We start from the raw sequence: 19,470 nt of genomic DNA, 5'->3' as shown, positions 1-19,470 counted from the left end.
TTGTAGTTTAGCTATTTCCTGAATAAAACCATTATTATATTTAGCATATTGTTTGAAGAGTTTGCAAAGCCGGTATTCGTAATAGTTTGTGGCTCGAATAACGTTGTACTTTGTGAATAACGCACGCATATGAGAGTGCACTGGAACATTTTCTACAGCTCTTGAAAACTTTTTTTGCAAAATGAGCAGCCTTTCAGTGTTGGATTTAGTAGTTGATGCCCATACTAGATGACAATAGTTCAGTCTAGAGGAGAAAAGGCTATTGTAAATTAACGTCAAAATGTGGCGAGGGAATACATGACGATTTCGAGAAACTATGCCGACTATTTGTGCAACTTTTTTTCAATGGAATCGACGTGGTCATCCCATGACATTGTGTCTTGAAAAAGGGCCAAGAACACCTGAAGAAGGCGTCCAAAGCCCACCAAACAAAGAGGCGAAGGTGCAAGAAGGTGCCTGACAGCAATGATACAAAATATTACAGCTCTGGTGCTTTCTAATAAATTTGCAGTGCTTGCAAAACTTTAGGGTCAGTTTTCTCAAAAGTGAGTTTTGAGCCGACTGTCCTGCTTGCAGGAAGCATAGAACAACTATGGCTAATTCGGTAATTGCCTGTATTTGGTGGGAGTGGCGAGAAACTGCTTTCGGCGACGAGTACAGTTTTTGCAAATGCGAGCCAAGCAGCCGGTCTCAGGCTGCATCACCTGCCAGATGAACGTGCAACTCACAAGCGACGACTTATCAGTTACCAGTGTGCTGTTGGCATCACATTTTCACTGCGGTATTTAGTAGCAGAAGCAGTGATGCTCCTTGTGATCTTAATTCCGGCTGGCAGACGAACCCCATCTTCGAAGAGAGCGCGCTTTTCGCATCCACCAAGCCCAGACGTTGTTTGCCTCGCTGTCCGACAGATGGGGCAGCCTGCGAGATCGGCGCTTTTTGAGTTTGCAAGAACTGCATTCGTAGCCGAAAACAGTTTCTCGCTAATTCCACCAAATACAGGCAAGTACCGATGTTTATTTAGATCTCTAACAACTTAGGCAATAATATTCTTCATTGTGAGCGCTGCTGGCTCTCTATTAGGCCAAAATTTTGCGCACAGGAATTTTTTTAATTCCGGCACACAAAAACGAAAGACCTTGTAGTTCATCCACCGAGTCGGCATCACGCAGTCATGTCCGGACTATGTTTGCACGATTCTTCCGAAAACTGGAGCTAAAATCATGTCGTATTCAACAAGGGAAGTCTTCGGAAGACGCCGATGATCGAGAAAAAACCTCTGCAACCTAACTGTTTGATCGAAACCGAAACTGAAAACGAAATTTTGACGTATATGCCGGCGTTCTACAGCTGCGAGCGGTGAATGCCAATTGGCCAATCACAGAGCTACAACTGATCCGTTGCAGCGGCTGCGTGTTTTGAAGTGATTTCGAACGCTTTTGCGTTGGTAACGGCGCTGTAGGCTTCAGCAGCTGTATCATGAACCTCGTTAAATAACGTTGCTGACATTCAAGCCTCGTTCTATTGTAAGTGCGCAGCGAGAGTTATAGTGCTAGTCGTGTAATTTGCGTTTGGCTCCAGCCCATGGAGACTTGACATAAGTGAGTACGCATATCTGTATCTTCTACCTGTCAGGGTTGTTATTCGAACGCGTATGCAAACGGCGTTCCATAAACCATTACACTAACGATGATATAGCATTTTTATTATCGCCTGCCTTAGTTTGTGGGCAGCAGCAAAACATTTACCATATCATCTTCCTTTGTGAGCAGTAGCTGACCTGCTTTGTGGAAAAGGAAGCTTAGTTGACAGGTTTCCAAACTGAACGGCTTCGCCATTGTTGACAAAATGACCGTTGTGCATTACAGTGGTGGTAAAAAAAAAACAGGCGCTTCAAGCACGCTTTAACTAATCAACAGCACGTAGTTTGAATGAAGTGTGCAATTAACTGATTACAGAAACAACACGACAGACACTGCTAGGCGCACCTCAGTGAACCAGCTAGCCCGACAGTGTTGCAATTCATGAGGCCACCGCCTCCAGCACTGGGACATGTGAGAAGTAATGAAACTTCCTGTGGTTACGGTGTCATTGCTTTTTGCATTGTTAATTGCTTAAGGTGTAGGAAACGACAATGGGTTCATTGGCATTGCACGTTCGATCGTAATCACTGCTAATTGCGAGTTTTTGAAATGTTGATATTCCATTCCCATTTGTGGGGCGCGGGAAGCTTGGTGTAGGGTATTAGGTCTCCTCGATTTGGCTGCACTTTCTGCACTAGTTCACAAAAGTTCCGCGCCAGTGCAGCGCCAGTTCTTGCGGCGCGAGTGCAGCCTGACACTAGTGCTGTCGGTGCAGTGGCCAAATCGAGTGCAAAAGTGCAGAAACTTTCGTCTGCTGCGGCTATGTGTTTGTCGTGTGTTTTCACATATGCGCGAGACTGTGCTAGCTCTATTGAACGCATGTGGATTCGCTCGAAGTGGCACATCTCATGGAGCGGCTATGAAATTTGTTAATTCCAAAAGTGGTGAAGAATTTGACACCGTTCTTTCCGTTGTGTTGTGCAAAGTGGCGCAGGCCGGTCGACCGTCACTGATTTGACGGATATTTTGAAGAGGCAACAAACATTGAATTCGAGAGGTTATTCAGACTACCGCTCAAGACGGATCTTTTACAGTTCATACGCGTGATTCAGGCTGCTTCCGTTCTATCAAAAAGTGACTGTGCTGTTCCGCCAACAGTTGCCTGATATCTATATTTGAACTCAACTAGATCGCGTTCACTTTCGGCGGATCGTGACGTGACTGTCAGAGGCTAACTGGCAGGCGAAGGTGTTGACTGACGGCGAGCTCAAGCCCATCTTAAGCGGAGGTACTGATGTCGCAGCGAGTCACAAACGTTGCGATCACCCACGTATTATGAAACGCCTCACCATCTGCCTCTTATGGAAGCGCCCCATCGTGCTGCGTCTATAATAATAATTGCACACAAAAGAGGAATGGTGTAAGCGACGTGCGAGGCTGGACAGAAAGATGAGAACCAGCCAGTCGCTTACACGCGTACACAGACATACGCGCACATGAACACACGTACGCGCATTTCAGCTGTTTGGTGATGGCACGGCGCAGATGCCGCGTCTCTCACGGGTACGGGGCCGTCTCAACCATGGCCTCAACGCCGCTCACCAAAGCAAGCAAGGCCGCGGAGCCGTCTGCTATGGAGTGCGCCAAGCACCTTGCACTACTTGCACGAGAAGAGAACTCGCCCGGAGGCTAGTGCAGCAGTGCAGAAGAACTCGTGCAGCACGAAGTCAAATCGAGTGCCGAAGTGCAGGTGGCGCTAGCTGCACCGTCAAATCGAGTGCGAGAGTGCTGCACTTCCTGAACTGGTTCATAAAGTGCAGCCAAATCGAGGAGACCTATTATGTCTGCTTCAGAGGGTCACAAGTTCAGTGGTTCAGTATCTTTCTGATGTGCGCTGTTTCGCATATCGGAGTGGACAGGCTTTGTGTTCGCTGCTCGCCGCTGTTGCACACGCTTTGACTTGATGCTACACATCAGAATTTCTTGTGTGAGGCTGCCAGTGATTATGGTAGGCGCAGCACTCTCAACAGAACTCGATTCTCAGCAGTTTCGAAGTTCGGGTGACTCAGTGGCAAATTTGGCTTTTCGCTAAGAGCGCGAGGTGGCCTGTTCGATGCCGGCCTCGGCGGGCGCATATTGATGGAGGTGAAATGCAAAAATGCTATTTTGGTGCACAATGAAGAACCTCAAATGTTTATAATTGCTCTGGAGTCTTCCACCGCAGTGTGCCACATAGCTGCTCTGGCCCGTGTAACTTCATTTAAGATAATTACTGAGGCATTTAATTATCATCATGCGATCATTACGTGTTCTTGCATTGAATCGTGGAAAGGCTGAGTGTGGGAGGTGGAGATGCTGCCCTCTCCCTCAGGCAGGTCCTGTAAAGTGTGTGTACACAACACTATGCCGGACGACAGGGAGAGGTGGTTCCGTCTTCTGCAGGTCGTGGCAAGTGTGCACAGCACGACTCTGCCAGACACTTTTTTTGTCACGGTTGGCCTTCTAATGCTAATTTACTAAAAACGAACGAAAAAGCTCTTGTTTCGTATTCTGTACCACCTGATAAGAGCCTGTGGAAGTTTAGAAAGCTGAACATGTAACCTGACAAGTGAATATGGCTACACCTCTTGTGAAGAGCACCAGTCATGAAGTACACATGCCAGTTAATTGTCATGCTGAAGGGATAAAGTGAGACTTCTTATGTTATCACATTGAAGAGAAAGTGATGTGTTGCTAGCCAACGAAACTGGAATCTGCTGTTGATTTTCCAGGGGCAAAGACATGCGCAGCAGTCGGAAAGAGATGTATAGTATGTGTGTCTTGCTTGGACGGGACACTATGAATATTGAAACCAGCTCTTTAATGTGGAGAAAAGTAGGTTTTACTGTGAAGCAGGAGCATAGCTTCAGGCCCCTCCTCTTAAGCTCTCTGCCCCCATTTTTGTGCATTGCAATGAAACCTGTTTTTCTCAAGTTAAGAGCCGGTTTAACCATTCGTGTGTTCCCTCTGAGTCTGACACGTACAGTACATTTGAAACATTATTGTAACCTACAGTGGTGGCTCAGTGGCTATGGTATTTGGCGGCTGAGCATGAGGTTGCAGGAGGTTTTTTTGGTGCATATCGGCGGAGATAAGATACAAAAATGGCTGTATCTGTGTTGGCAGAGCATGTTAAAAATAACCTCAGGTGGTCAAAACAATCTGGAGCCATCCACTGCAGTGCCTCTTTCTCTCTACCTTCTTTCACTCCTTCCTCCATCCCTTCTCACACAGCATGGTTCATGTGTTCACCATGAGTGAGACAGTAGCTGTACCTTTCCTTTTGGCATTAAACATTTCCATTTTTTTGTGTTCATATTCTTGTCATACCACAATGTGTGATCATGTGGTCACTGCCTTGAGCAAACAGGTTTTAACACCTCTTGTCTTATGCTGTGATAATAGACGTTTTTAGCATACCGGAGACATATACCGGCTTACCGGATCCCACTTGCGCATGTGCAGTGACATTGTTGGGGTTAGGGGGAGCCACTGCGTGTGCGCAGGAGGGGTCCGGTAAACCGGTAGACGTCTCTGGTAGTACGTCTCCGGTATGCTAAAAACGTCTAATATCCGAAGAAAAAGATAAGGTAAAAAATAGCGCGTGCACCAAGAAAAGAACCCACACACAAGGGTGATGCTGGAACTGTCCCAGCAAGTGGCACTCCAGCCCTATGCTGGGACAGATTTGGGCATTTTAATTCCTTGTTGTGGAACAGCTTCTCGCTGTGTGCCGAGTGACCAATTCTTCCAGCATATTGCTGTGCTGGACAACAGAATTTATTCCTCATTTATTGATATGTTCTGCAGGCCAGAGGAGACATGAGCTGGGCAGAAGGAGCCTGGAAAGATGGGCTCACGCCACTTGTGCTTCGGAAGGTCGAAGCCTTTGAGCAGCAGGTCACTAGGCTGCAGAAGGACTGCCAGCAGAAGCAGACTCAGATTGACTACCTGCAGCAGCAGCTTGACAAAGAAAAGCGCAAGGTAACCTTCCTATAGATGGCTTGCAAGTTGGGCACCTTGCTGGAGCATGCGCATAGCTTCTGCATCGCAGCACGTAGCTGTTGGTGATGGGATTAGAGAGCATGCAGGTTTTCACTGTGCCCTTGGTCCCCAACATGACGGCCGCTGTGACATACAGCATTCTACAAGGAGCAGACAGGAGAGGGAGACTCCCCGCAGTTGCCATCCTTCTCTGGGCTGTTAATTAATCCGGCATGGGGAGCAACGTCTGGCTGCTTAGCCACTAGTCAAGTGCATGATTGCATTGGGATAACAAAAGCTGCAATGCCCTCTGGCCAGCACTGCTTTATCTTGGGCTGCAGCAATAGTCAATGAAAACGGAAAATTGCTACCAGTGTATGCTGTGCACTACATGCTAGGTCGAGGTTTGAGTGCAGCAGCGTTTGTTTCACCCACTTCCCTGCTGACCCCGAATTACGTTGGCTGTGGACGTCACTGGTGAATAGGCAGCTTGAAATTTTCACGTATGTGCAGTGCACTTCGTGGGTGGTATGTGGGCTGAAAGAAACCCACTGCGTATGCTTTATTTGGGACATGAACGAAGCACAATGCCTGGCTGATCTAGTGACTCGGTGCATAGTTTTATGAATGTAGGCTTTTAGATGCTTTGGGCAAAGTTGTTTTAATTGAATAGCACAAGATGCAGGGACTTGTCATATCTGGCGACCACTTTGTGTTGTCACCAAACATGTCGTCAGAAATCTGGTGCGTTTATACATTGCCATCTAAAAAAAAAATTGGCTGCAGTAAATGTGAAAATAAGCAAATTAGCGCACAGCATGAACGGAAGTGGTGGCACAAACTTTTCACCTAGTTACATGTATGGATAACTTTATTTCAGAAAAGGAGGTAGAGGTGTTTGTGGCTTGAGGTGGTCACAAGCCCTTGGGCCCTGACAACCTCGATGGCTCGCTCCGTGGCCCAGCGTTGCATGACTGGCTCTGACCTGAGCAATGCATCCTCACACTGCTCGAGATTAATGAGCGGCAGTTTAAGTGTGAGATCTTCTGGGCAGCCTCCAAAAATATGTGGTACTTTGGCTTGTGCACCGCACTATTTTCATAGGGGGAGAGTGTGTAGCCGGGTACACTGCTGCATACTGGTCAGGACTAGGGAGGGAGTAGGTCTGGAGCTGCCTCCATATGATGTCATGTTGGCGGGTGAGAGGTTTGTGTCAGGGTGGGGACACCATTCTTGCCATGCTATAGTGCTGGGTGATTTTGTGGTGCGGAACCATGGAATCCCTAACGGAGTAGAGCTCCCAGGGGATTTGAGGGAGCCCATCCGCCCCGGTCAGTAAGGCCTTGAGCTATGGCATCATGGGCTGCCTCGTTACCTTAGAGGAGAGAGGTATGAGCTGGTGCCCATATAAGCTAGAGGAGGGTGAGAGAGGGTATGGGGTAAGGACCTGAGGATATCAAGAACTGCAGGCGATATCCAGCCTTTCGAGAAATTTCGGATAGCAGTTTTTGAGTCGATGAGCCCTTCACTGCGGCGTTCCTCGTATTCCGGGTCACTTTGGGACGTTAAGCGCCCATTATCTATTAACCGATTGTGTTTTTGCCGCTGGTGGAGGCAGAGCCTGAGGCAGTGGTGGCCTCTTCAGCCTCCTCCAGTGCGGCAGATCTGAGATAGGTAGTGGAAAGAGGTAGGCCCTGGTTGTTGACCACCGCTGATAGGCGGGCAGTGTGGTTAAGGTATCTGGCAGCGTCTGTGTAGACCCCATTTTCTCGTTAGCCGTATTGGCTGTGAAGGGCTTTAGCCTGCTCCTTCCTTTTGCTGTCGTGATGTTGGAGTGGCGCGTTGTAGGAGACTGGGAGGATTTTGAGGTTTGACCGAATTGAGGGAGGGATATCTGTCTTGTCACTGAGTGAGGGCTCATGGCTGATAGGTAGCCTGTTGAGCATGCAGTGCCCTGTGCGAGTTTTGGCAGAGCAGCTCATTTGCACAGTGATGTGGGCCTTGGATAGTTTGGGTAGAGTTATGAATTCCAAGTGTGAGGAATCAGTGTGAGCTGTGTTGAATGGAATCCCCAGGGCCGTTTTGTAGACAGTTCGCATGGAGGCATCAATCTGTTGTTTCTCACGAGGAGTTAGGTTCAGGTAGCGTGTGAAGTATGCGATACGGCTGATCACTAACGCGTGTACTCCCGCGTACCCCAATGTCTGTTGGTAATGCGTCTGATCGTATGGATGGTCTGCATAGTGCCGACCCTTAGTTTCTATTGTGTCGCCGTTCTTAGCGTTATTTTTGATGAGCATACCGAGGGTCCGAATAGTGGGGACTTCTGGGATGTGCTGACTGAATGCATAAATGTTAACCTCTCCTTGCAGGTAGCACCTTAGATGAGGAGTTCATACCTCCGATGGGATCTTGCGAGCAATGCTCTAGTGACGTAGGTTTCAATGACATTCTGCATAGAGGGTGTGTGATAGGTTAGGGATTTGTGTTAAGAGATCCAGGAGTGGGAGAGAGATTGAGGAGGAGTGGTGATAGGGCCGATCCTTGTGGGTTGCCGTTGCCGCCCACTGGGAAAGGGGGCGAAGAGAGGCCACCTGTATTGATTTCTAGCTTTCTATCGAGCAGGAATGCTCTAGTGTAGTAGTAAATTTTATAGCCAGGTTTAAAATACAGCAGATTGGTGAGTATGGTCTCGTGGGAGATGTCAAAGGCTTTAGTAATGTGCAGGCCCGGAATTGCTTTAGAGCCTGCTTTGGGGTTAGCATGATGTCCCTTGAAAGCTGCAGCATGACATCCTGTATTGACACTCACGTATGGAAGCCCGGCATAGTGAGAGGGAGGAGGTGGTTATCCTCAGAAAGGAAGTGAGGCTTTTGAGGGCGACATGCTGTGTCAGCTTGCCCGCACAGAAGGTGAGCGAGACAAGGTGGAGATTGTCTATAGAGAGACTTATGCTGGGCTTCGGAATGAAGGCCACTTGGCCGTGTTTCCACTCCACAGGTGGCCTCCCCTTGTCCCAGCATTCATTCATCAGTGCAGTGATGGCTGTTATGAATCTGTTATCTAAATTATGAAGGGCTTTATTGCTGATATCTTTCTGCCTTGGGGTGGATTGGGTGCTTAGTTGTGTGAGTGCTGCCTGAACTTCCGTTTCGGAAATAGGAATGTCAAGAGCGGGATTTGGGGCCCCATTATAGGGGGAATGGAGCTGTCGATACCTTCACAAACCTTGTGGAATCGGTGACTTCCCTCCGGAAAGACATCCTAGTGGGCCACCAAAGAGTTGCCAGAGGAAGCCACCCAGGAACGCCTGGACAGCCACCTTCAGCAGCTCTCGAGAGCTCATGACTCGCTTCGAAATAGATGGAAAACCCCAAACATAACCGTTCCCTCCGCCTCAAATTAGCACAGCTAGATCATGCAATTCAAGAATATGCCACCCAGCTAATTCAGCGGCAATGGGGGAAGATGTGCGATCGCATGAATGGCCAGCTAGGCCTCTCATGCTCTTGGCACTTCTTTCGATGCCTCCTTGACCCATTTGGCAACAAATCCACGCAATGACAAGCCTAGACCGAGTTACAAAGTGTGCAAAATATTACAGCAATGGCTACGAATGAAGAAAAAAAGCACAAGACATGCATGGGGCAAGATATTCCATCATGCATTGTAATGCATTTATTTTGACTGAAAGCACATGAAATTCATTGTAAATTAAATAGTGCCAGTCACTTAGCAGATGCATAATTGTCTGTGCCCCTGCCCAACCCAGATTGGAACTCTAAACACTGAAACTGCAACTTGGTCTCCTTAAGTGGTAATACTGTTACTTTAATGTACCAACCTATCAGTTTGTGCAATTACACAAACTCCGATGTTTGTGAACAATTAAGTGCTGGCGAGAGCAGAGTAGATAAGCATGCGTGTTTGTTTCAGTGAATTGCCTTTCATCGCTCGTGGTATGAACAACCCTATGCGAGTGGCTGGAGGGACTGACTTTCTGTTTTACTGCACGCATTGCCGCAACCATAGACATTGCAGTGATCATATGTGGATTCATTTCGGTTGCTCAGTTTATCAATTTGTGAATGTGGTTAGCCTGTCGTACGTACCTGCTGCTGTTAAAAAATTGTCACACTTGACATGGTCATGCAGGCAGCGAGAGCATCCATGCACTGTGCTCCTTATAGCTGGATGTGGCTTCATTATGTGCATGTATTATAGCTGGATGTAGGAGTAAGGGGTGAACCCAGACAATAATAGGCAAGAAAAAACAGGAAAGGTCTGTACTTAAAGTGACAGCAAAATGAATTTATTATGTTGGTATACTGTCGACTGAGGTGTTGAACACAATTTGACCAGCCATTCTCCAGGAAGTCCTTTTTCGTAATAATGCACGGAAATATTTGCAAGATGTTGGGATACCATTGCATTGGCCATCATGAAAACCACTATCTGCAACTTTCTAATGCTTCACATATCATTGAAGCCATGCTGGCTTAATCCGTAGGTGACATCATTAGGCAAGCCAGCATGATGAAGCCAAGGATGTAGGTCATGTGACAATGAGCACCACCCATCACTTGCTATCCAGAGTTTTGATAGTGTCAGGGATGGTGTCGTACTGAGATTGGGGAAAATATATACGTTTGAAGTTGGTTTCTGGTGAAAAAAAAAAAAAAAACTGCGTCTGAAGGAGCATAAAATTTAGCAGTGACTATGTCCAGGGTCCTTTGATCCTTCTGTTCTGGACATATAAGGTTTGCATAAAATTATGAGAAAGCTCCATGTGCTGCCAAAAGTGACTGTGCTCAGTTGATCAGGGGACGCGGTCTTATGCTTGAAGAGAGACGGACCGGCACCATTTGGTTCACGCACACCCTCAGAGTTCGCCAGCCTCATGAGCCGCTGAGCATGCTGCACAAGAGCACTTGGAAAGCATTGAACTTGTGCCTAAATTTTTACTTTTGCTTTTCTGTAAAAGAGTAACCTGTATTACGCACTTGCACTCAACTCTGTATTCAGTTATAATCAACTAGGTGCTAATTCCTTTGTGACGTCCCTAACATTCCAGTGAAAGGATTATGTCGTCGTAGAGTGGCAGCTTACTGCCTCTAATTAATACCAACTCCTCCTTTCATAGTGACTAGCTTTGTCTCTGGGATACCTTGGGGGGAAGTTTCATGAGCAATAAAGTAGCCGCCATGCTGGCGTACTGTTTATGGAGCCTGGCTGCTGACCTGAAAGATGCGGATTCTATCCTGGCCCCAACAGTCGCATTTCGATGGAGGCGAAATGCTAGAAACCCGTGTACTGTGCTGTCAGTGCCCTTAAAGAACCACAGGTGGTCAAAATTACCCAGAGACTTCCACTACGACATCTTTCATAACCGAGTCACTTTGGGACGTTAAACCCCATAAACCAAACCAAACTATGACCAGCAAACCTGTTGAGGGACCTTGCTGTGGCCTAAATTAAGAATGTCAACTTTAGCTACAGGAGGCAAATGTACAAAGTGGGAAATAGTTGAATGTCCCTGATTGAAGGCAGTAAGGTGTGATGCAGTGAACGTCTTGTGAAGGTGTTTCATTCCTGACCCTGTGTAGGATGATTAGGATGCTAAGAACAGTGTTCTTCAGTGTCATGATGATGTCTGAAAAAGAGCAGTGAGCTCGTGCGACACTGCCACTACGGCAGCTGGGATAGTACCTCCTGCTTTTAGGCAGTCCCTGTGAGGCTCATGATGCTGAAATGGAAACTTGGAGCTAAAAGCATATGCTGTTATAAATTTTCAACATAATCCAAAGAGTAGAGCTGTCAAATTTTTCAAGAAACGTGGTTGTTCAGTGTGTTTTTCATGTTGCTGGCCCCCTGTTCGTGGTGTAAGAAATAAATAAACTGTACAGTGGAGGTCATTGTTGCAAAATAAGCTTGGAGTGTGCAAGACAGAAGTGTTGAGATGTCTTGTTTACACCTACATTTGTGGCTGAGATTTATACTTCCTGATTGTTTGTAGAAGGAAGAAAACATTTTGAAATTAGAATTAGTGGTAGTGTTATTGGGGCAAGAGAGTCATAAATAATAGAGGGTCTCAAATTTTTATTATAAAGTCGCAGATATGGGATCATTGGGGAACATGCATGTTTTGTGTGCAGATCGCAATATATCATTTAATTTCCTTCAGAAGAAGTCTTTGTGCACTCCCGAAATAAGATACGCAAGTTTTTCTGTTGAGAGCTTTTATGAAATTTCACTGCAGGGAACTTGCTAAAATGCATGCCATGGCTTTTTCTTGGCATAAAAAAAATGGAGTAACAGTAACATTATCATCCTAACTATCGTAGAACTTGAGTCGTAGGGTTTTGAACTCGCCTCTTCAGAAACGGCAAAAGCAGTTTCTATTGCTTTTTTCGAAGTGCCAACCCTAGCCTGGTTCTGATACCCAGTGTTCATAGGAGACGTGGTGAAGAGGCACTGGCCATTGTAAACTGTTTCAGAATGATGAGGAGAAAGGAGCCAGCGGTGGGCTCATGCGAGACATGCGTGCCCTGGAAAGCGAGTTGGCTGAGCTGACCACCAAGCACAGCAAGCTGCAGCAGGAGCTGGCAATGAAGGAGACGCAGCTCCGGCAGCTAGATGGCCAGCCGAAGGCATCGTCCAGCCAGCCACTTTTGGAACCCGCCTATCCGAGCACCCCTGTCGGCCGAAGCAGATTTCAGGTGGGATATTGCCAGGTAGAACTTGTGAAAAGAGGTACAGAGAAGGTCATCTGAGCCCTGCTTGCGAATGTTATTTACAAAATATCTTTTTTTTTTTTGCAGCATGAGCTGTTATAGCCAAAAGTATGCATGACTCCTGGCAATTATTCCTCTCATATGCTGCAAATTTATGGCATTTAAGGGTCAGCCCTAGTGGTTTTTCGAACATATTGAATTGATGGTTGCATTCTATTCCCCAGGTTCTAATCTCTATGAAAAAAAAAGAAAAAAATTCTTTAAGGTAGGGAGCAGAACAGCGAAACATGGCAGGCTGAACTTAAACTGTGTTGCTTAACATGATGGTGATGAACTCAGTAGCATTGTTGGCAAAACTCTTGTGCACATATGCTGTAATAGTAAAATTAGTCGCCATAATTATTGACTTTGATTGTAAACGAAGTCGGAGATGGCTGAAAACAAGCTTGACATTTTTGCAAAATCAGGACGACAATTACTGTGTGTATATGCTGTTGCGACCTGCAGCTTTGCCTAGCAAAACCACCCAGAGTGAGGTGACAACAGCTGAACGATGAAATGGATTTGTGCAGAAATGAAGCCCCTGCATGACTGCTTAACTTGGCAAGAAGAATTGGACAGAGCAGGGCCTGCAGGAACTGTTTTCTTAAAATAGCAAGAGCTCCGAAAAATCTGTGCAGGCAGGCGCCTGTTGCAAGCACAGCCATCGATGGTGCTTCTGTTACCCAGGTCGCTCTTTCCGAGCAGTGGGAAAAGGAATAGCTCCTGCAAGCCTTATTTTTGCACGGACAGTTCTTCAGGAGGCTCTTTGCTTTGCACGTAGGCCTGCTGTTGTCTGAATCATTTTCTTCTTAGCCATTTTCGTTTTTGCCGAGTCATTATTTGTCTGCCGTCTCCCTCCTCTGCCCTGCAAGTGAAGGGGGTAGAGAGGGAGAGGGGGGCTGTTGACATGTTGTAGTGGAGAGGGGCATTCCTTTAAACACCACCCAGCAGGTGGAGGCTTCACACAGATGCCGCCACTGCCGCCGGGCAGTTTCCGCCTTCATGGCCCTCCTAATGCTATCACGTCAAGTATAATAAAAATAGGATATAATCTGACTCACTAGTAGATCAGGATAACATTTGTTTCGTAGTCAATAGTTTGTGCAACAGCTATGGGCCATTTGTCAGTACTGTGCCGGCAAGCTTTGTTGACAGATTTTTGGTGTTCATTTTACGTTTTGAACAGCGGTGTGCCTATGGGGACACTCCAGTGACCCCTGGCTATCGTGACCTCCAGAGCAAGGTTGCAGAGCTGGAGGCAAAGCTGAGAGGTGGGTATCTAGCGTACGCTGGGGAAGCCGAAGCTTCTTAGCTTTTTGTTTGCTAGAACGCTGGTGACAAGACGACCTGGTGTCATTTTGATGCATAGTTGTAACACCTAGAATAGAGCAGTGGAATGCCTGTGGCGATTTCAAAAGTCTCTTGTGACCACCGTAAGAAAGGCTAGTTCTGTAGGTTGTTTGACTGCTGTGTGTTGTTGCGCTGGCACATTTACAGAGAGGCAGGATGGCAACCAGCCAGCATCTGTGCCGAGCACCCCCGTGAGGGCACACTCTCTGGACCGCAGCAGCCACGAGATGGACCGCCTCAGGAACGACAATGTTCAGCTGCGGGGTCAGGTGGGTGGTCCTTTCCTAATAATCGAAAAAAAAAAATGTTATTATATATATCACATGCTATGCAAACTGCATGGTTTGTTGCTTGAGATGAAATATATGTTCGGCGAATGGTTGACTCTTGCTCTGAATGGCCCTGACTAATACCCCTGTCACACGACCAGTTTCAATCACCCTCGAGTCGAGGGTCTTCGAGATTCTCAATCGCCATCGAACTCGTCGCTGCTACACGGCAAATCTCAATGGCCATTGAAATGGTTCTCGTGTCTTACGCCACGGATGTGTGGCGCCTCAATCGCTACTTTGGATTTTGCAAAAATAACTAAAATATTTGATAAATGTATACTAAATGCTGAAATACACGCATACGCGAAAGTCGTTCAAAACCCTTTTAATTGCACGTACGCGACGGACATATGCATACACTGCTGTAGCCACACTAATACAAGACGAGCCAAAACCAAGCCAGTCCAACTGCGTTGGAGCGCAGCTTCGTCAGGCTTAAGACCTGGGAAATCGCTATATCTGAAAAACAAGAGCTATTTGTCTCTTGAAACTTTACGCGAGGGTAAGAATGGGCAAATCGAAGGCGAATACATCAGCTTAGAACACGATATTGCTTTGAGGCATTAGCGACGAAGCTGTTATCGCTGTGAAGCGGGCAGCACGGTGCTGCCATGTTGTCAACGTTAAGTACGCAAGCAACGCAAAGACTGCAACGCAAAATTAATGCGCTTAATGCACTTAAAACCAGCCTAATATAATTTTAGAATAATTTTACAGCCTGCTTGCATTAAATTTTATGCGAATAATGTTTGTTCATGTTTTTGTACCGTGAATGTGTCGTGTACGAAAGTGCGCTTGGCGCCGCTCGAAGCAACGCTAGCAACCTTGGGCAGCGCTCGAAGGCCCTCGAAATCTCGATGGAGTTCCGTGCTGCTCCGTTGACTCGATAGGCTATTGACTCGATCGCCTTTGAGTCGATAGACTATCGGTTCGAGGGCCCTCGAAATGCCCGTGTGACAGGGATATACCGTTCTTTTATAACGAAGGTAGTGACATCCTCCGTTTGCTGCCGGCTTCCTTCTAAAACCTCCATGCCCATCATTGCGTGAGAGCGTCGCTGAAGGGGCCAAAACTTGTTGGTACACTTGCAAAATTGCAAAGCTTTGCCGTTGTTTTGCCATGTATTGGCTGTGCAGGAGTTTCCCTCTTGAACTGTCTGCACCCATTGGTGGTTTCTGCCCGTCCTGCCTTAGCTGCACCATGTGATTGTGGTCTCTTCACCACCAGAAAATCGCTTCTTCAAATAGAATGTTTTCAGTGCTTTAGCTTCGACATAACTGCAGCGCGAAAAAAAGACTAACTCAATGGAAGGAAGACACTCATGGCCCGGACAATCGCTGCACTCACAACTGGATTTATTTTGCCAATGCATGGGAAATATAAACGTACCGCCGTGCCTGCGCTCACATAGTACAGAAGAAAAGGAGACGTGCCAACGACAATATAGCTCTTCTTAGCTCGTGCCTCAGTTCCAATACCATCGGCGTTGATGCCGTCTGTGGCGCAGGCCATGGCAATGTGCCAGGATGCTGCGCCAGTAACAGCATGGTGCCAGTAACAGCATTTTGACGAGAGCGCCAGCGGCAATGGCTCACTTTGCAAACTTGGCAGCGTGCCAGGACACTGCTGTGGCCGGCTGCCGACAGGGTATGTGTTGTAAGAAAGCCGGCGAAGCTGTGAAGAAGAGACATGGGGCATGAGGTAGCGTGTGTCACAGTACATGCACTCGAACACCGGAGGAGAACCTCCTAGTTTAGGCCAGAATATCACAAAAATTTTTTACTTCCGCACCACAGCTAACGCTAAAACCTTCGCAGTACACACGTGTAACTGTCCTGTGAGTTTTTTTATGTAGAATGTTGTCCCACTCATTTGTGTAACCTCTTCTGTGTGATTGGTCATGAATTCGGCTATGGTGCAGCTGTGTCTCGTGCATATCCTTTCCAAACCAAGAAAAAAACTGGTAGGGTTTTAACGTAGTTAAACCATGTAGACGTGCCAAAGTGTGCGTTTGGTCTGGTTGGCTCAAGGTTTTGCTTTGCTGGGTCATCAGCAAGTCCGGTGACTATATTAGACTTGTGTGCAAGGTTGATCTGATCTGTTTGCGCGCAGGTGGAAGTGGATGAAGGTGACGATGTGCAATGCACAGCGCTAGAATATGTTGCAGTTTAACACTGCAGATGAAGTTGATGAAGGTGATGATGTGCAATGCACAGCGCTTGAGTATGTTGCAGTTTATTAAGACTAGGAGTGATCAGCTGCTGCGATAGCATAGTGCTCTCATGCAGTGGCCAGTAAAGCTGATCTATTTGCGCCACCGTGTGTCCTAAACCTAGTTGCAGCAATATTTATTTTAGTTCTGCATGGGGTCTTGCTATGCTAGGTTTGACCAAGGTCACCCTCCCATTGGCTACAGCTGGCGCGACGCTCCTCCAAACTTACCGAGCGTCTTCCCATTGGCTGTAGCTTGTGCAGCGCTCCTCCGAACTAACCCGAGCTTAGTGCTTTCGCGCTAGAATCATCTTTAGCAGTGCGACCGATCACCTGGCTGCACTAGGCCACTCGCAGATGCAGATAAGGACAGTGGCAACATGAAAGAATGGCGCACTCTTCTCAGTAGAATAGCGGACCTTGGCACAGATGTATGTCTGTGTTTTGTCTCGCTACTCAACTGTTCGTGTACACGGCCCACTGCGCGTTTGCATACTTGGTGTGGATTATCTCGTCTTTTTCCCCTCCTCGCCATTGGCTGACAGGTGCAGGAACTGGAGCAGCGTGCTCAGAAGCTGAACAAGCAGATGGAGTGCCAGACACACAACAGTGAAGCTGCGCGCAAGGCTCTGGAGCAACGGTGCCGCGACAAGGAAGCCGAGCTCAAGGAAGAACTGCGGCTGCAAATGCAGGGTCAGTGTTGCGGCAGGTGTATTCTGGCGCAGAACATGCAACAAACTGGTTGTGCAGTGTAGCAGGTGGCAACAGGAGTACTCTGTGCACACTGACTCATGACGCTGGCACTATGCACAGGACTGTGCGCAGAAGTTTGCATTTTACCTGTGGACATTTTGTAGCATTATTGTGTTCATACATAGCCACTTCGGGTGTTCTACTGTGCTCTTTTATTATTGTTATTATTATTTTGGCTGATGTGTGCCAGTTGTAGGTGGTTTGGTGTGCTTTGATGGTACCGCTTGTTCCTCTTGAGGTGTCTCTTGCATGATGCCGTGGTGTCATGGCAGGCCTTTGATGTTTTTAGGCAGGGAGGCGCATGCCACTGCCGTGAAAGAGCTAGCTTGACATTTTCCTTGAACGCATGGAAAACTAAGCTTGAGCTAAGATGATCTACACACTGTGTTTGCTGACTCGAACAGTGCAGGGCTTTTTTGGGGCCTTTCAGATTGCAGAACACCAGCTGCATGTGTCTAAAGGCATGTGTGCTGTGTGCATGTGTCTTCTTTTCGATTGTCAATATCCTGGTCAGACTGCACATACATGTCAGTTTACATCTATTTTATTGCATTTTTAAAGAATGCATCAGGTCTGCAGCCAAAGTTTTATTGAAAATCAAAGACTGCTCACTGTGCTCCCACATACTTGCCTTTCAAGAATATTAGAGCAGTTTTCTAGCTCTGAACACCCTTCCAAGTTAGCTGGTTTGTCTCCACTCCTTGCTCCCAGCTGCCTAGAACCTCATCCATTTTTTATGCTTCACCATGAGACTTGACATTTTGGTTTAAATTTGTACTCTGCCAGGTATGTATTTTTGTAAATGTGCCTTCTAAACAGTTTTTGCATATTTTTGAAGACGTAGAGGCCTGTAGCACAGGGCGTGGAGAAAGGTCATAAAAAAAAAAAGAGCTGTTGGACTTAAAGCTGCAAAAGTTTGGTATGTCTATGGGATTGCCCAGACTTGAGAAATGAATTTTTAATAATGCTGAGAACTAAAATGTGCTTAGGTCTGAGTATGTTTTGTTTATTCAGTTAATTTGAGAAATAGTAGTGTTAGCCCATTAGATTTGCTCAGGGACTGACTAGCAGATAAGTAGACGCGAATGCCGACTGGTCAGCTTCCGAGACATATTTTTGAAACTTCCAGAGAGCGACCAGCTGCGGAAGGAGCTGAACACCACCCAAGCTCGTCTCCAGCAAGAGCTGACTGCTGCCACAAAGTTCCTCGATGCCACCAAGGCCCAGCTGGAACGCAGCGAGGCGAAGCTGTCGTGAGTGTCCCTCTGCATTTGACATTGAAGTAAATGTGCGGCAGATCGCACTCAACGGAACTTTGTATGTTGTTGCTCCTTTTTGCTCTCTCTTTCTTTTTTTTTCTTGAGAATAGTCGCCTTTGCTGAGATTAGTTGTAATTTTGATGCATTTGATGTCCCTGGTGACGTAATCGATTGTCTTATTACGACAACCATGTGGGAAGGAGGGCTAGCTGGGAGCGCACTGTCTTCACAAGCTAACCTTCTAAAGCAGGGATTCTCAATCTCTTAAGCCTCGGGGAACCCTTTCAGCTTTCAAGAGCAGCTGAGGAACCTCACGTGTCTTGGCTTCTGTCTCTTCCTTCCTGACATGCATGCAGAAAGAAGCATGCTGAAACGTGGCACATCGTGAAATGCGTAAATTCTATCGATTACGACTGGCTGCTCAGTGAAACAGTCTCCAGTGAACAACTACTGTGTGGTTAATCAGAAAATAAAGTTTGTAAAGGAAAGGTGGGGGTTAAGGCATGCAGAGATTGACGTACGCAAAGTAACCCTGAAGAAGGTTCTGGGGAACCCAGCTTCAGGACCCCTGTTCTACAGTGACAGCTGTACTACAGACTTTGTGTGTAGTAGAAATGTGATTGGCGCTGCTTTCACAGTATGTCGCAACCGAAACCTCCCACGTCCGCCTACCCCTGAAAGTCAGTGCTGCCCAGTGTTGACAGCGCTCGCTTCTGTTTGCGTCATTCTGTGGTCTACCCCTCTCAGTTTTCACGAGCCTCATTGCCCATGGAAACTAGCTTTTTGCTTTGCGTGGTACGTGCATTCGTTTGTAGCATGATCTCACGGCCGCGTTGCACTGTCTGGTATGGTGACACGAGGTGGTGCAGACATGACGAAAGCATGACCAGTCCGACAGTATAATACCGTATTTACTCGCGTAATGAACCCACTTTTCTGGAAAGAAAAGTGGGTTCAGTTTGGTGGGGAGGGTCAGTTTGGCGGGCAGGGTTCATTACGCAGGGAAAAAGTTTTCTACAGGTTTTTTTTTGGAAGGATCCAGATTTCGCTTATCTCTGTCCGTCCTTCCCTCATCAACAAACACACACGGTCAGACGCGTTAGTGCCGCTAGTGTTTAGCATCGTTCAATTTGACGTGATCCGCAGTCGGCCAATTTTGTGCTAGCCAGGGGCCGTGGCCAAT

General features: G+C 47.0%; 1 protein-coding gene across 2 annotated transcripts in view; it reads left to right on the top strand.

Moving 5' to 3' along the window:
• The first annotated feature begins 1,413 nt into the window (after nucleotides 1-1,413).
• LOC144098817 (uncharacterized) overlaps nucleotides 1,414-19,470 on the top strand; it is a 67,101-nt gene continuing 49,044 nt past the window's right edge. The window contains exons 1-7 of one of the 2 annotated variants that reach the window (XM_077631706.1): nucleotides 1,414-1,601; nucleotides 5,433-5,606; nucleotides 12,104-12,325; nucleotides 13,569-13,653; nucleotides 13,880-14,001; nucleotides 16,821-16,968; nucleotides 18,158-18,281. In XM_077631706.1, coding sequence (XP_077487832.1) covers nucleotides 5,445-5,606; nucleotides 12,104-12,325; nucleotides 13,569-13,653; nucleotides 13,880-14,001; nucleotides 16,821-16,968; nucleotides 18,158-18,281 — 863 coding nt within the window. In that variant the 5' untranslated portion in view covers nucleotides 1,414-1,601; nucleotides 5,433-5,444. The remainder of the gene's footprint in view (nucleotides 1,602-5,432; nucleotides 5,607-12,103; nucleotides 12,326-13,568; nucleotides 13,654-13,879; nucleotides 14,002-16,820; nucleotides 16,969-18,157; nucleotides 18,282-19,470) is intronic. The other variant, XM_077631705.1, reaches the window with a different exon arrangement.

The sequence above is a fragment of the Amblyomma americanum genome, chromosome 7 (genome assembly GCF_052857255.1).
Source record: "Amblyomma americanum isolate KBUSLIRL-KWMA chromosome 7, ASM5285725v1, whole genome shotgun sequence".
Taxonomy (NCBI): Eukaryota; Metazoa; Arthropoda; class Arachnida; order Ixodida; family Ixodidae; genus Amblyomma; species Amblyomma americanum.
This window is presented reverse-complemented; position numbering and strand designations above follow the sequence as displayed.